This window comes from Ahaetulla prasina, chromosome 3 (genome assembly GCF_028640845.1).
Source record: "Ahaetulla prasina isolate Xishuangbanna chromosome 3, ASM2864084v1, whole genome shotgun sequence".
NCBI classification, from domain to species: domain Eukaryota; kingdom Metazoa; phylum Chordata; class Lepidosauria; order Squamata; family Colubridae; genus Ahaetulla; species Ahaetulla prasina.
The window spans coordinates 186,787,807-186,803,273 of NC_080541.1; the positions used below are offsets into that span (position 1 = coordinate 186,787,807).

General features: G+C 36.0%; 1 protein-coding gene across 5 annotated transcripts in view; it reads right to left on the bottom strand.

Moving 5' to 3' along the window:
* Positions 1-5,094: 5,094 nt before the first annotated feature.
* The window catches only part of CSDE1 (cold shock domain containing E1), a 43,478-nt gene continuing 33,105 nt past the window's right edge, over positions 5,095-15,467 (bottom strand). For all 5 annotated transcript variants that reach the window (XM_058176872.1, XM_058176873.1, XM_058176871.1 and 2 more), the window contains 3 exons: positions 11,452-11,615; positions 9,578-9,710; positions 5,095-6,392 (listed from right to left, as the gene is read on the bottom strand). In XM_058176872.1, coding sequence (XP_058032855.1) covers positions 6,345-6,392; positions 9,578-9,710; positions 11,452-11,615 — 345 coding nt within the window. In that variant the 3' untranslated portion in view covers positions 5,095-6,344. The remainder of the gene's footprint in view (positions 6,393-9,577; positions 9,711-11,451; positions 11,616-15,467) is intronic.

Here is a 15,467-nt window from a genome sequence, read left to right on the forward strand (position 1 = left end):
TGTGCCCGGAGGATGCTGGATGTCTGGCATTGGTAACATCGTCGCCTATGGTCTGAGACAATTCACTATACGAAGGCTTAGGACCCGCTATCCAAATTGGAGAGATTAGGGGTATATTCCTGAGAACAGCCTTGGAAAAAAAAGTTTTTCTGATCTCCGGTTAACGGTTCCCCTGCTGACTTCCAGGAATTTATGGCAAAGTTCCCCAGGCTGCTCCACATGCCTGACTTAGAATGCCCAGCTAGCACGGAACATCCGATTGGGAGGTACAATAAGAAAGATTATGGAGTCAGCATCCTGTGGGTCAGTCCGTTGCCCATGAAACCCAATGTTGTGAATTCAATAAAGTCCGAGGAGTGTGTTCTGAGTGTGTAAATGCACCGCACGTACGTCGGAGCTCATGGGATTTGGGCAATAGCATGTTGGCTTGCCGGGTAGTGTTACAGTTCTTCGGTTGTAAAGGACAGTATGAGGATGCTTGAGTTAAAATTAGGCATTGCTTGTGCTTGTAGTATACTGGCTGAAAGGTGGCAAAAATGACTGGTAATATTTCCTTTTCTTTAGCACCGAATAAGAGACGTACAACTAAGGCTATTAGTGTAGGTTATACAGTGTGCCATGCAATGAAGGTTAGTTGCAACCCATCTGGTGAAGATTATGACATATGGAAAACTGAACTGTGGAATCTGAGAAGATGAAATGGTAGAGAAGAATGAGCAAATGAAATGAAACATGGATCAATTCTGTGCTTAGGACACTAAAAGAAAAGAGTATGGTATGATCTTGTAAAAGGTAAAGGTTCCCCTCGCACATATGTGCTAGTCGTTCCTGACTCTAGGGGGCAGTGCTCATCTCCGTTTCAAAGCCAAAGAGCCAGCGCTGTCGGAAGACATCTCCATGGTCATGTGGCCGGCATGACTCAACTCCAAAGGCGCATGGAACGCTGTTACCTTCCCATCAAAGGTGGTCCCTATTTTTCCTACTTGCATTTTTTACGTGCTTTTGAACTGCTAGGCTGGCAGAAGCTGGGACAAGTAAGGGAAGCTCACCCCGTTACACGGCAGCACTAGGGATTCGAACCGCTGAACTGCCAACCTTTTGATCGACAAGCTCAGTGTCTTAGCCCCTGAGCCATCGCATCACTATGATCTTGTAGTCCTCCCCTATTTATTCAATCTATATGCAGAATATATATTGAGAGAATCTGGATTGAAAGATTAGTGTGGTTTTAAAATTTGAGAAACATCAGTAACCTGTGATATTCTGATGGTACTGGTCTGGTTCATGGGTCTGCAACCTTAAACACCCAAAGAGCCATTTGGACCAATTTCCCACAGAAAAAAAAACACTGGGAGCCACAAAACCCTTCCCGTGCCTGACTTTCTTGAGTGGCCACAAAACTAGCATATGTAGTTGAATTAAAAGTTGTTTTCTTCTGAATTGAATTTATCCATGGTTGGCCTACCAGGGGTTGAAAAGCTCAATAAATTGCATGCTGGTAGATGTTGCACATTGGTGGTTGTGAAGCATATTTTGAGTGACAGGAAGCCACAGCAAAGGGGTGAAAGAGCCACATGTGGCTCCAGAGTCGCAGGTTGCTGACCCCTGGTCTGATCCCTAAAAATTCTAATGATGGGCAAGCTTGAATAATAAAAGTCAAGGAGCACAGTGAAAAGTGGGACTAAGACTAGATACAAGAAAAGGAATGTCTGCAGCAACCAGCGTTAGAATTAATAATGAGTATACTAAAATGGTGGATAGCATCTCTTTTTTGGAATCAACTATTAACAGTTAAGGATCTATCAGTCATGAAATACACTAGATTATACCTTGGTAGCATAGCAATGGATTCTTGCAAAGATACTCTAATGGCCTGATGTGTCTATAGCTACAAAGACCAGAATTGTTCAGGGAATGGTTTCCCTATGACACTCTGGAAGTTGGGCTTTCAACAAGAGAATAGTTATTGATACTTTTGAACAGTAGAAAAAACTCCTGAGAACAGTATGGATAGCCAAGAAAACAAATCAAGGAGTATCAAACAAATCAACCCTTAAGGCACAAATGGGGTTAAAATTTTAAGAACTTTAGAGACATTGGAAATCCATAATATTCGGAAAGGTGGCAAGAAAGAGAGGACAACCAGGAGGATAGATGGACTCAGTTACAAGTAGCAATGGGTGCACCATTTGAAGACCTCTGAAGGACCAGGTTGTTGACAGATCCTTTTGAATAATACCTGTATGTTTACTAAGAATCAGCATCAACTTGATGGCACATTAAGTAAATCAAATCAATGGGAATGATACTAATGTTGAAAATGGAATTGAAATCAATGCTTTCGATACTAATCTTCCTTGTACCAATAATGAAAAGGAACTCATAAATATTGAAAATTGTGATACTGTAATTGAAGATGATAATGGAATAGTCGTGTAGTTTATTTAATGTAAAAACTTTGTTCTATGCCCAGTGATTTGAAGTGTTTCTTTTTACTAAAAGAAAGATGGTATCGGGGCCCCAAACCAAGAAAGACATGATTGTTCCAAGCAATTCCTTCATTGTTCCACACCTATAGACATTATCTTACCAAACTGCAGTACTCCATTATTTACATCAGGCATATCTGAGAACTATTACATCTTTATCCTCTTTCACACCAAATATATGGACTGAGCCGTCTTATTCCTCTGGACTGCATGCCCTTCCCCCTCTTAGTCTTGTAGTATCCATACTACTACATTCCATCACAATTAGGATATATATAATAGCTGGATTTGTTTGTAATATAAGTTACATTGAAAGGAGACAAGAGGACAATGATCAATATTTGGGAAGACAAATGATGCTTTATTTCATGTGGTATGCAGTTTAGGGGCTTTTTCTCCTTTAGGTAATGGAGAAATGTGTGACTCAGTGTATAACACTAACTAGGTTTGAATTTTGGAACATTTTGTGAAATTCAGCAGTGAATAGGGAAGACAAAGGTGTGTGTTGTTGGTTATGTACAGATAGTCCTTGTGCAAGGACCACTTATTTTGCAAGAAGTTAAAGTAGTGCTGAATGAGACTTATGATTGTTCCTCATGCTTGCCACCATCGCAGGATCCTTGCAGTTGCACGTTCATGATCCAGGTACTTGGCAACCTGCTTGCAATTACATTGCAGCATTCCAGGTATGTGATCACCATTTGCAACCCTCACTTGCCTGTTTCTGACAAGGTCAACAGGGAAGCTGGCAAGAGGTTGCAAATGGTGATTGTGTGATATTGCAACTAAGAACCATGTGTCAATGTCAGCAACTGGAACTACCAGAATTGCTGGAATCAGTGTGGTCGCATGACATCATGTTTTATTACTGCATTGCTTGACAGAATTTGAGGTTCCAATTAACTGTTGTTAACCAAGGACTACTTTTAATATATGTATCAGTTAATATGTAACAAATGCTTGTACTGAGATTAGAGATGTGTTGGAGATGTAAATGTGCATGTACTTTCACACATAGACGGTGCTGTACAAATAGTCCTTGATTTACAACAGTTGGTTTAGTAATCATTCAAAGTTACAACAGCACTGAAAAAAGTGACTTATGACCGTTTTTCACACGACCGTTGCAGCATGGTCACGTGATCAAAATTCAGATGCTTAGCAGCCAGTATGTATTTATGATGGTTGCAGGGATCATATGACCACCTTTCGTGACCTTCTGACAAGCAAGTCAATGGGGAAGCCAGGCTCATTTAACACCTATGTTACTAACAACTGTAGTGATTCACCCAACAACTGTGGCAAAAAAGGTCGCAAAACAGACAAAATTCATTTAACAAATGCCTTGCTTACCAGCAGAAATTTGGGGGCCAATTATGGTTGTAAGACAAGGACTAATTATATTGACTGAAAATCTGCATGATTTTCACCAAATGCTTGATGGATTTTATGATGTAAAATAAATGACATGGTGTAATATGTCAAGTGTTGTTTTTCATCTGAGGTTGTATTTACCTATTAAGAATTGCTAAGCCCCAGATGATTTTTACTATGTCCTGATACATAAAACCGTAGAACTCAAAGAGTGTATATTTTGTGTATATATATATAGTTTATGGTTTACCGGCAGAACTGTCTTTTGTATATATATTTATGGGTTACGGGCAGAACTGTCTTCTCCCTATTACATTGGCCTGTCTCAGCTGGTTAGGCAGAGAGGGTATGGTACAGACTCTTTCAGTTAAAGACTTTGAACTGGTAGGGTCCAGGAAAAGAAACTATTCTGCTTTCTCCCCTGCCCTTTGGAATTTTCTCCAAGAGGTGACGTGGGCCTATTCTCCTGGCCTTTTGGAAATATCTGAAGACTTGACTCTGCCAACTCACTTGGGTTTCTCAGAGAAGCACACAACCTTGGAGTCAGCACTTTGAAGGTCTTCCCCTCACCTTTTAAACTTTAATTTTTCTGTTTTTGTTTTAGCTGCATCCTAGTGATATATATTGTTTTAATTGTACATTGCCAGGATCATTCTGTGATATGGGCAGTTTCTAAATTTGATGTATAAAATAAATTCCTTTGAAAGATACTTTGAAAGTATCTTTCTGGAACCGAATTCGAAGCATAATCCTAATAAATTGACTTCAGGCCAGATCCAGAATTATTCTGATTCAGGATAAACATCATCTTCAAACTGAATTATTGTATTCAATATTTAATGCTAACATTATCAAGCCATAAATCTGGATTATAGATAGGTCAGAAGTTCAAATAATGCATATTTGGTTTAGTGCGAATTGTAAATTGATACCAAGACATGTTTAATGTGACCCACTATTCAGTTAATCGGATGCTAGTGCATGTGCAAATGTGGTTGGGATTTTAGATGTTAATCTTTATGTGTGCAAAATGGAGAAAAGGAAGGCTATCTGAGGAAAATGTTACAAGTTTAAAAAAGAGGGTTTTTTTTGAGTTACATTGCCTGATCATAAAAATGGGGGAAATTTTGTTTTTATTCAGGATCTAGAATGTCTTCTGAAAACACAGAAATTGGCCAAGCAGGAAAGTGGATAGGAGATGTTTATGAAGAAGTTACAAGACAGAGGCAAATTTTCAAAATCAGTAAAACTTTATTCTATTTCCATTCTTTGCCATTAACAGAAAAATTGGAGAAAGCAATGTTTGTTTTACAAAGATAATTCATCTCCCAGAGAAGAAAAACCCTAAATTGAGAATAGAGGTAACATGGAAAAAACACAGTACTGCCCTCTATTCAAAGTAAATAACTCCTGATCTTTTTGGTTAAAGTAATACTTAGACCAATCATTCAGTTTGCTTGCTTGATAAAGTGTGGCTGAGGGAGGGAAGGGATGGGAAGAGGGGGGGCCTGGAAGGAAGGGAGAAAAAAAAAAGCACACAGACATCAACTATTTCACCTTGATGAAAGTCTCAATACAGCTATGGAAAGCCTAAGTATTCTTTTACAGTACACTGGGTGTTGGCTGCAAAAAAAATGTATTTACTTCAGGCACAAATTTTTAATTTATTTTTAAATCAGTAAAATAAACCGGGTTTAGAAGCTGCAGTGTTGTAAGCAGCAAATTGTGCATTGTTTTAAATATCTTTAAGTTACCACACTGATGGCACACTTTATCCTTATGAAATTCTGCACTATGCATGCTAATTGCAGTTAATTAGAAAAAAAACCTAGTAGTTTACTTTGGAAAATATGTTCAATGAAATCTAAGAGATAGTTTTGCTTGCTAAATGGATGTGAATTTAAATGAGACATTAAAAAAACTAACATTTGGCCATCAAATAAATGTTTGAGTACTCATATAGGATTCTATATAATACGGTTAGTATATCTATCCCCATATAAGCCTCAAAACTGGATGAAAAATGACGAGAAAATCAGCCTTCCCTGCCTTGGAGAGGACAAAATTGAGACCTAAGGCATAGTAATACCTTGACAAAATTGAATTAAGGAAAATATATGCATGTTGTGTCTATATATATATATTTCTTTTCAGTGCAGAATTTCATAAGGTCTTCCAGAATAGAACTGTCTATAATATTTACTTAAAGAGGCAAAGTAGATTTGCAGTTACCAGTTGCTTTAAATGCACCATTCAAAAAGCTTCTAAAATGTGTTAATATAAGGCGCCACCTTAGGTTCTCCAGGATGCAACTGTGCATATTTTAAAACTGTTTCATAAATTTATTTTTAAACATAACATGAGGAAGGTGTTAAAACTGGTGTAATAGCTCCTTAGATTTTGTCAGGGATGAATACAAGGATATTCAGTACCCTTCACCAGATCCCACCCTTATTCCAATATTAGTTGCTTTGAGACCAGTTAGTCGATAACACCAGCTTGACGAATCTTTCTCTCTGTACCAAATCCCTGTAAAAGGCAAAATAAATCATGAGTTTAAATTGGATGTTGAAATAACAGTGAAAGTAAAGACAGCTATACGCATCACATACATTCATTTTGCTTCTGAGCTTACATTTTTCCCATTTTGCTCTTATTTGTGTTTATGCTATCTTTTAAAATGCCTCAAAGCATTTGTGGACCTGATATTTATTACAATTAACCAAAAATGAATATAGAATGTTCCACACATTCCTGTTTGCCGATCCTACTTAGTGTATTCTTTTTTGCTTAAAATTGTCATGAGTAATTGCCTTTTTAATAGCCTCTGAAGTGCCCAAATATACATTTCTGCTTCCATGGAAAAAATAATTATAGTTCTTTCCTAAAAACAAAGCTAACCCCCCCCCCAAAAAAAAAACAAAAACAAACCAAAACCAACCATTGCAAAGCCCTGACTAAAACCTGATTTGTCTATACAGGGCAAATATGTACTGGTAAAGAACTAGTAACTTATATTTCTAACTGAAAATCTTTGAATGGTCATTTGTGATTATACACAGAAAGATTGTATTGAGCTTTATTTGAAACCTAGAGCTTAGAGCACTTTTTGCTAGGAACAGCCTCTTCCAATATACCATGCCAGTTAAATGTAGCTCACACCAGACCTTAATTCCTAAGACTAACAGGCTAACATGGGACCCAAAGAAATACTGAGGTCATCTGACACTAAGGGGGAGGGGAGGATTAAGAGAACAGGCCATGTGATTCACACCTATATGAGTAGTAGTCAGCTTCTTACTCAGGAGAAAGGTGAGCATTCCAAAAGTTGCACTTTTCTGGGAGTACAAGACCAGTCTTAATTCTGGATAAAGAGCCCAACATAAAGTGGGACATTCTTGTTTAGCCAACTTGGAACAAAGCATGATGGTTGCCAGTATCCATTTAGAAAAATGTCAGGGGAAAAACTAACTTTTAAGTGGGATATGGAAAGTCAGAAATCTATACTGGTCTTTGCATAATCATACCATCCATTCTAAATAACGTACAAAATAAATATTAAGAGAATAAAATGATTATTTCACTTTATTTGTAGGTCCTAAGTAGGACCTGCAAATAGGAATTTGTGTCAGGTTAGGAGCTACAGTGGACTGTATAGCATTGAAAAAATTGGGACCAATTTTGGAAAGAGGTATCTGACTGAAGAACTAATTTGCCCGATGGAATCTAAGGAAGAGAGCATTTTTAATAGGACAAAGTTCTCCAGCTTGATGAGTGGATATTATTGCTACCAAAAATGCTCCCTTCCATAACAATTAAATGGGACAGTAGCCACAAGCTCAATGAATTTCAATATTAGAAACGTTCCAAGATGGATTGGTAGATGTGCAAAAAGATAAGAGATACCAAGCCTTTCATTTTATCAATGATTTATAAAAAAAGGAAGGTATCTTCCATTGAAAGAAAACAAGATGATCAGACAGTATATCCTTTATGGAATGAAGAATCGACATTTGCTGTTTTAAATGAAACACAAATGCCAAATATGAGGGAGGAAATCAAATTGTTCTTTTCAGATAAAGTTTATAAAAGTTTTCCACTTAGCTTTATAAATTCTCAGAGCTGTGGAGAAACAAAATAGTGAAACACAAAATTGGGAAATAGATTCACCTATTATAAACTGAAGAAACTTGGTGGGGATTCTGTTCCTACAATGCAGACATTTGCAAAAATGGGGTTTTAAGATAAGATGGCTTATGATAGGAAGTCATGTATGACTGACAAGAATTGTTTTTAAAAAGTGTGACATTAAAAAACGTAAATAAAAATTTAGTAAAACAGTATTTAAGAAATATCAGAGTTCAAGCTCAAATGTACTAATGTTTGATAGACATAGAAACAAAATTAGTTTGGTGGGAACCAGACTTAGTCACATGGTAGGTGTAGAAGATAGTGCTCTGCAAATAATTCTATAAAGCTTTAGAACAAGGGTGTCAAACTCACCGCATCAAGTTGCCATCATGTGACATTTTTCCCATTTGCAGAGCTGGGACAGGCGTGCCCTACACGTTACACATCCGGCCAGTTTGACACCCCTGCTCTAGATGGTTCTGAACATACTCTGCACAGCTGCACAACTCTTACATGTTACTCAAAGGGACTACAATAAATAACTGCAGATTATTAACACAAAAAATATTTCCAGAAATGTGAAAAGTATCAAGAGCGAGCAAAAAAAAAAAAATTTTTTTAAAAAATGGAATGGAATGTTTTCCGTGAACATAAAGAATCTGTCCACCTGAAGTGAATTTTGATAGTCCTCTTTAACAGTTTCTATTCCCTGTCAGATGTGGAAAAGGAGACACAGAGATCATGTCCTGTCTCAAAGGTCCCATTGTGGAAACAGGGAATCTCAGAAATAAACCTCACATCCTGATTATATCCTTAATATTAGCTATTATATCTATCTTTTGTTATTTTGAAGAACAAGATACCTTACAACTATGTTAATTACCACCTTCTGTGATATTGTTTTTTAAAACAAATCAAATATTTTAAATCCTAACCCTTGCTGAAACTTACACTGAAACATATCCCTCAAACAAATGGTGCAACTTCTTTTTCTTCAAATTCTTTCTCAAAACCATTTCTTCCTTTGTCTGAAAACTTTTATTCAATTATGCTAAGTAACTTCTGTCTGTTCATGATCATACTTCCTTGACTTTTTCCTCCTTCCCTTCCAAACAGCAATCATCATATCATTATGGGTTTAATCTCTGGATATTCTAGATTTAATCTGTCTGATACCAAAGCCCAATAAGGTGCTATATCAACATTTATTAATCAACCATCACAAACTGTTCTGTTTATTTATTTACTGCTTTATTCCAACATCATTTTTCAATCCCATATGATTCTTCATTGCCTGATGGACATCATTTTGCCAAGAATATTTAGACTACTATATAACACCAATTTGTTCCAGAAAAATAACTAGTATTAAGGGATTATAAGAATTGTAGTTTAAAATGTTTCAATACTAAGTTGTCTATTCCTACACAATGCATACCCTGGTCCATTTCAAATAGGAAATGTAAGAAATTCATATATTCATTATACCATTCCAATGATATGACTATCAGAAATAATGTCATTCTGTCATAAAAGCTGAAATTCCAATATTATGAAATATGGGCAAATTTCCTGTAACGTACCTTTGTATTATCCGGTCCCCTTGGCTGACGAATCACAGTTAGACGAGGAGCACTGGCATCATCCAAATTAATGCTCTTTAAACGATTAACAAGTCTGTCAGGGCGTGGAGCAGCTACAGCCTTAGCACCTTCACTGTTAATAGAAACAAACCAAATCAATGGGAGGAGGGGGAACTAACATATAAAAATACTATGGCTTTTGGTTTCCTCTTCCATAAAATCCAAAATGATTACTAAGTTGAGTAATACAATGAAAATCAGAATATTTTATGTCTACAATAAAATTCCAAATGTAAGTTCTAGTACAGAGCAAATCAAAGAAATGTCAAATTGTTCTGGTGATTCTAACAGAACCACCTTTGCAATAAGCATAATTCTACTGCCACCTTCATTTTTAAAACCTTAATGACCAATAAATACGTAAAAAAATATTAATTTTTAAAAAAGAGACTAATCAGAAAATGTGTTGTGTTCAAATGTTACATAATAATAATGCTAGCTGTACTATATAGCTTTCCCTCCCATTCTTAGTGTAAGTCCAAACATCAAATCTGCTAACTCCTGATTTCTGGAATTCCTCTTACACTTCAGCCACTAAAATTATATTTCAGACAAAATGTATGGAGAAGTGCAGGCAAAACTAGGAATAGAAAAGTTAAAGTTAAAAGTTACAAAGAGTAACCTACTCAGATATATGAATGTAAAAAAGCTTGTTTTGCAGGTGATTATGACGCATCAACAATTAACATGGAAAAACAGGGAATTCATAGAAGGTATATACAGTAACCACAACAATAATTCATATATTTAGAAAACATTTACAAAACAAAATAAACCTCTGCACAAATTGAAAAGGAAGAGGCTCACCAAATAGTTTCCAATCAATGTGTTATGCTATTAATTTCTGAGAATGTAAATAAAATGCTGAGAATGTAAATAAAACTGGTCCCCAACTCCTCCAGGCCATGGATTGGTACTGGTCCATGGCCTGTTAGGAACTAGCCACACAGCTGGAGGTGAGAGGCGGGGGAGCAAGCCAAACCAAAAGCATCCCCATCCTAGTCTGTGGAAAAATTATCTTCCACAAAACCAGTCCCCACCATCATAAAGGTTTGGGGGGGGGGGAACCGCTGAAATAAAAAACTAAATTAAATTCAAATTCAGAAACATGATTTAAAATGACATTTAGAAGTGCTTCTGTACCAGAGACAAATTCCTTGTGTCTCTATTCACACACAAATAAAGTTCAATTCGATCTGGAGACAAATTGCTTATCTGATATAAATAAATAAAGCGATGACTGAAAAATGATTACATTGCGTAATCTAAATTGGTCATTTGAAGTAATGAGAAGTGGGGAATTATAAACTATTTCTGTATATCTTTCTGCCTTGATACCAAGGAGAAAAATCTGACAGCATCTGTGGGAACTAATGAGTGGTCACTTATGACACTATTTTGCAAGGTAACAATTTTGTCAATGGGTGCACTAGGAATTTTGAAAGAATGTTGTATTAGCAGACTTCTCAAAACAGATTTATAATTAAGTAGAAGGCAGGATGCTTTCCTATATATTTGCTTTCAAAAGAAGTGATGCTTTCTTGAAACAACATAACAATAACATAACAACATAACAATCGGTGAAGGTTTCAAGTTATATTTATTTATCAGTGAATAAATGAATTAAACAGAATATACTTTTTGTAAGCAAAAAAACATGCACCAATGTTGGTACCGATTAATTCACACAAACTGATATAATGCTGCAAGAAATGAACAGCTAATGAAATGTTTTTGTAATATTCCCGAGATCAGAATTGCATAATTTATTTCTGTGAAAAGAATAATACTGTTAATGATTAGCAGTTTCTTACCTAACACGCCACACGTTACAGGCACTGCATTTCCCTGTGCGTTGATTGAGAATGACTGAAAACTCTACTTCATCACCAGCCTGCAATTCCACTCCATCCTGAACTTCTTTCACATGAAAAAAGAGTTTTTTGCTGTCACCCACTTCATAGTTTATGAAACCAAACTGAAAGAGGAAAGGAAGAAAGGAAATTATCTTGTTAATTGAACAATTAAGCAATGTTTTCTACAGATGTTTTCCATACCCATCAGATTGCCGATTTTGTTTTCCTGTCACCACACATTTAGTAAATTTAGTAAGACATTTAGTAAAGGGCTTCCTATCATAACAATTTCATACTTCCACCCAAATTAAAAATTTTAAATCTAGCTACTTTATTTAGTTCAAAGCCAAATACAAGACCTCTAAAATTTTTCCACACTTCTATATATTCAGAATAACGTTAAAGTGAATATCATAGAAGTAATTTTTAGGTTTCTAGGTGATATGTTCCAGAAACTGGAGATCATTCAAGTGAAATCTTGTATTAAAACACATTTAGAACAAATTATCTTATCCTAGAGGTTCTAAACTACAAGGGTCCCAAATGGATTTTATAGGACAACTCGGACACAGCTGGTGTATGCTACTCCAATTCCTTCTCTAGTTTCCAGCACAACAAATCTGACTGGCCAACCTAATTCCCAATCTTCCAAATGATTTTTCTTCTCTCCTTTTGTGCTTCTCCTCAGCTACTACCATAGCAATCTCCCCAGCATGAAGTATCTACCAGCATGACATCAATCTGAAATACCCACCAGCACCTTCCCTTTCCCTCCCTCATTATTTGATGACCTTTGCTTTTCTCACACCTTTAAGCCAGTTTTTGCCATAATACCATACTTGGATCTGAGCCCACAACATAACAGTCTCATTTCACCAATGAACCTGTGGTTCAGTTCCAACATGTGCTCTAAAAAAACCGCATTTCATACACAGAACATTCTGCATACACATAAAACCATATTTTCCTAGTTACAGGTTTCTTAAATCCAACAGTATAGTTTGGGTTGATGAAGAGATGCTTTATTGATACTATTATTAAAGTATTATTTATAGAAATGTGGAAAGCAACAGAAGAATAATTCGTTTCTAACCAAATTATGCCAACAAATCTGGAGAACATGGTGACTAACACATTGGAGAAAGTTGGTCTACATACCAAATCAGAAAAAGGAGACTTAACAAGTGTTCAAAGGTTGTACAACATTCTTAATGTAACATGCTAACAAAATACTACTTAGAATCACCCAATAAAGATTTAGAGCCCTAGGGCCTACATGGAAAGGGATATATGCTAGATGGTCAAGATGGTTTTAGAAACACCTTAGCAATGGGAGACATTAATTGCTGATGTACAATCTATACCCCAAGAACACCCCCCCAATCAATATGTGCTTTATTGATTAAAAAAAAGGTATTTGTTTGTATTGAGCATGACTGGTTGTGAATGTCTTTAGGACTCTGGGAGAAAAATGGCATATTGAAGATGGCTCTGTGAAAATCAGAGCCGATTAACAGCACAATGGAGGAGCAACAAGCAGTCCAGCTCTCTGATAATAACTTGAATTACTACCCACAATTGATCCAGGCAACTGCTTCTTGTGAGTAAACCACAAGAGTTAATTACTAAAATTGTTTATGCTTGTGATAAAGGGGAAATTGTTTCTTTGTTACATTAAAATTATTTTTCATTACTATATTCTATTTTCTTCTTTTCTATACCTTTTTCTTTCTTTCTTTAGTTTGCATTATTTTTTATTGCTGTAATTGCAATCTTTAATAAAATTACTATCTGGAAAAAAAGAAAAAAATTGAATCCTGGATTATTCATTGTCTTTATGCAAAATCTATATACAGGACAGAAAGCAACAATTTGAATGCAATATTATGCATACATCAGCACAAGAGTGAAGCTAGGTTATATACTCTATATTTATTCAATCTAATTCCTGAAAATATACTGAGGGAAGCTGGATTGGAGGAAGAGAAGTATGACTTTAAAACTGCAGGAAGAAACATCAATAATCTGCACTAAGTTGACTACACTATTCTGATAACTAAAAATGCAAATGACAGCATTAATACGGAAGAGTTAAATAGTGTCTGCTTTTTAGAATCAACTATCAACAGTAAAGGAATCAGTACTCATGAAATGTTCCACAGTATTTGATGAAGTAGAAATGGAGCCTTGGAAAACACTCAGATACCAGATTATGCCTTAAATATACATGGAAAAGTTCAGAATCACACGAGTAATGGTTTTCCTTCGATACTCTTTTGAAATAAATGTTGGATTTTGAAGAAGCAAATTGGTTTCCTAGTTTGAACTTTGGGGTCACAGAAATCTTTTCAAAATACCATGAACAACCAAAAAAGGGGAAAAGGAAAAAAAAAAGGATCATAGAACAAATCAATTCAAAGTTCTTATTAAAGGCAGTGCTCTTAACTTAAGGCAGTAGTTAAGAGAGTTTTGCCCCATTTTACAACTTTTTTTGCCACAGTTGTTAAATGAATCACTGAAGATTTGCAGTCCAGTTAAGTGAATCATAGTCCTTCCAATTACCGTGCTCTAATCTGGCAGGCTATGGGCCAAGGCATATGACTCTACGGCAGTAGTTCCCAACGTGGGGTCCACACCCCAAAGGAGGGTAATTTAATTTTTAATGGGGGCAATTAAAAAATGAGCTATTAACTGAATTTGTGAAACCCCGCTAATTACTCTTATATACTTGTGATGAAACAGCCGTGTTTCATTTACCTATTATTGTCTTTGTTAAAGTGCATTTCCTAGGGCCTGTTCTGAAAAGGATATCCCAGCTGGGGGGAAGAGGAAGCAACTGCCAGCCAATCAGATGTGTTTCCATTCAGGATCATGGTACTGGCAGTCTCTCTCTCTCTCTCTCTCTTTCCTGTGGGCTTTGCTGCTGCGTGGTTGCAGGGAGAGCTGCTCTGTGGGGAGAATGGATGGCTGCTAGGGGAAGCCCAGCAGTGAGGATACAGAACCAGGACCCAGGTTCAAGTAAGAAAGCTGCAGGTTCAAACAGAGTGAGCGAGTAGGAGGGTCATAGGCTACAACCCCCCTTTCGTTCATGACAATCTTACTATCATAAATTAAGTTAAGAATAGAAAAGTGGTGTTATTCAAAATGAAGAAAATTTGGTTAAACAAATTAGAAATCAAACCCAGGGGCATATAAAGAGATTGTATAATGTGTTGATAGAAATAGATTCTGAAAGAGATTTAATAAAGGATTGTATGATAAAATGGGCACAGAATATTCAGGAACCAATAATGTTGGAAACATGGGAAAAAATTTGGGTTAGAAATGTTAAATTTGCGCAAGCGCAGAATTTAAGGGAAAAATTTTATAAGATGTTTTATAGATGACATTTAGATCCTAAGAAATTATCATGTATGTATCCAGATATGCAAGCGAAATGTTGGAGATGTAATTGTGATGATGCTACATATTTTCATGTATGGTGGACTTGTAAGAAAATTAAGTCTTTCTGGATAAGAATTTGGTGGATTATGCAGAATGTTCTGAAGAAGAAGATAAAGTTCCTACCACAATTTTTCCTTTTGGGAATAACAACAGACTGTACAGTGATTGAGACTAAATTGATTTTGAACTTAATAACAGCAGCAAGACTGTTGATTGGACAATATTGGAAGAAAAAAGAATTACCCACAATAGAAGAATGGATATTGAAAGTTTCCAATTTGGCTGAGATGGCTAAAATCTCAGCCTTCTTGAAAGACAGTACTCAAGAAAAATATCTAAATGAATGGAAGAATTGGATTGATTATATTCAAAATAGATATCAGATTAAGAAATTTCAGATTGCCTTTGAATGAAGGACGTTGTTTTTGATTTTAATGGAAGAAGTCAGGTTATGTGAGAGAGAAGGATTATAATTGTGTTAGATTTTAAAAATTTAATGTATGACTGTTTGTTTATTGAGCTATACCTTG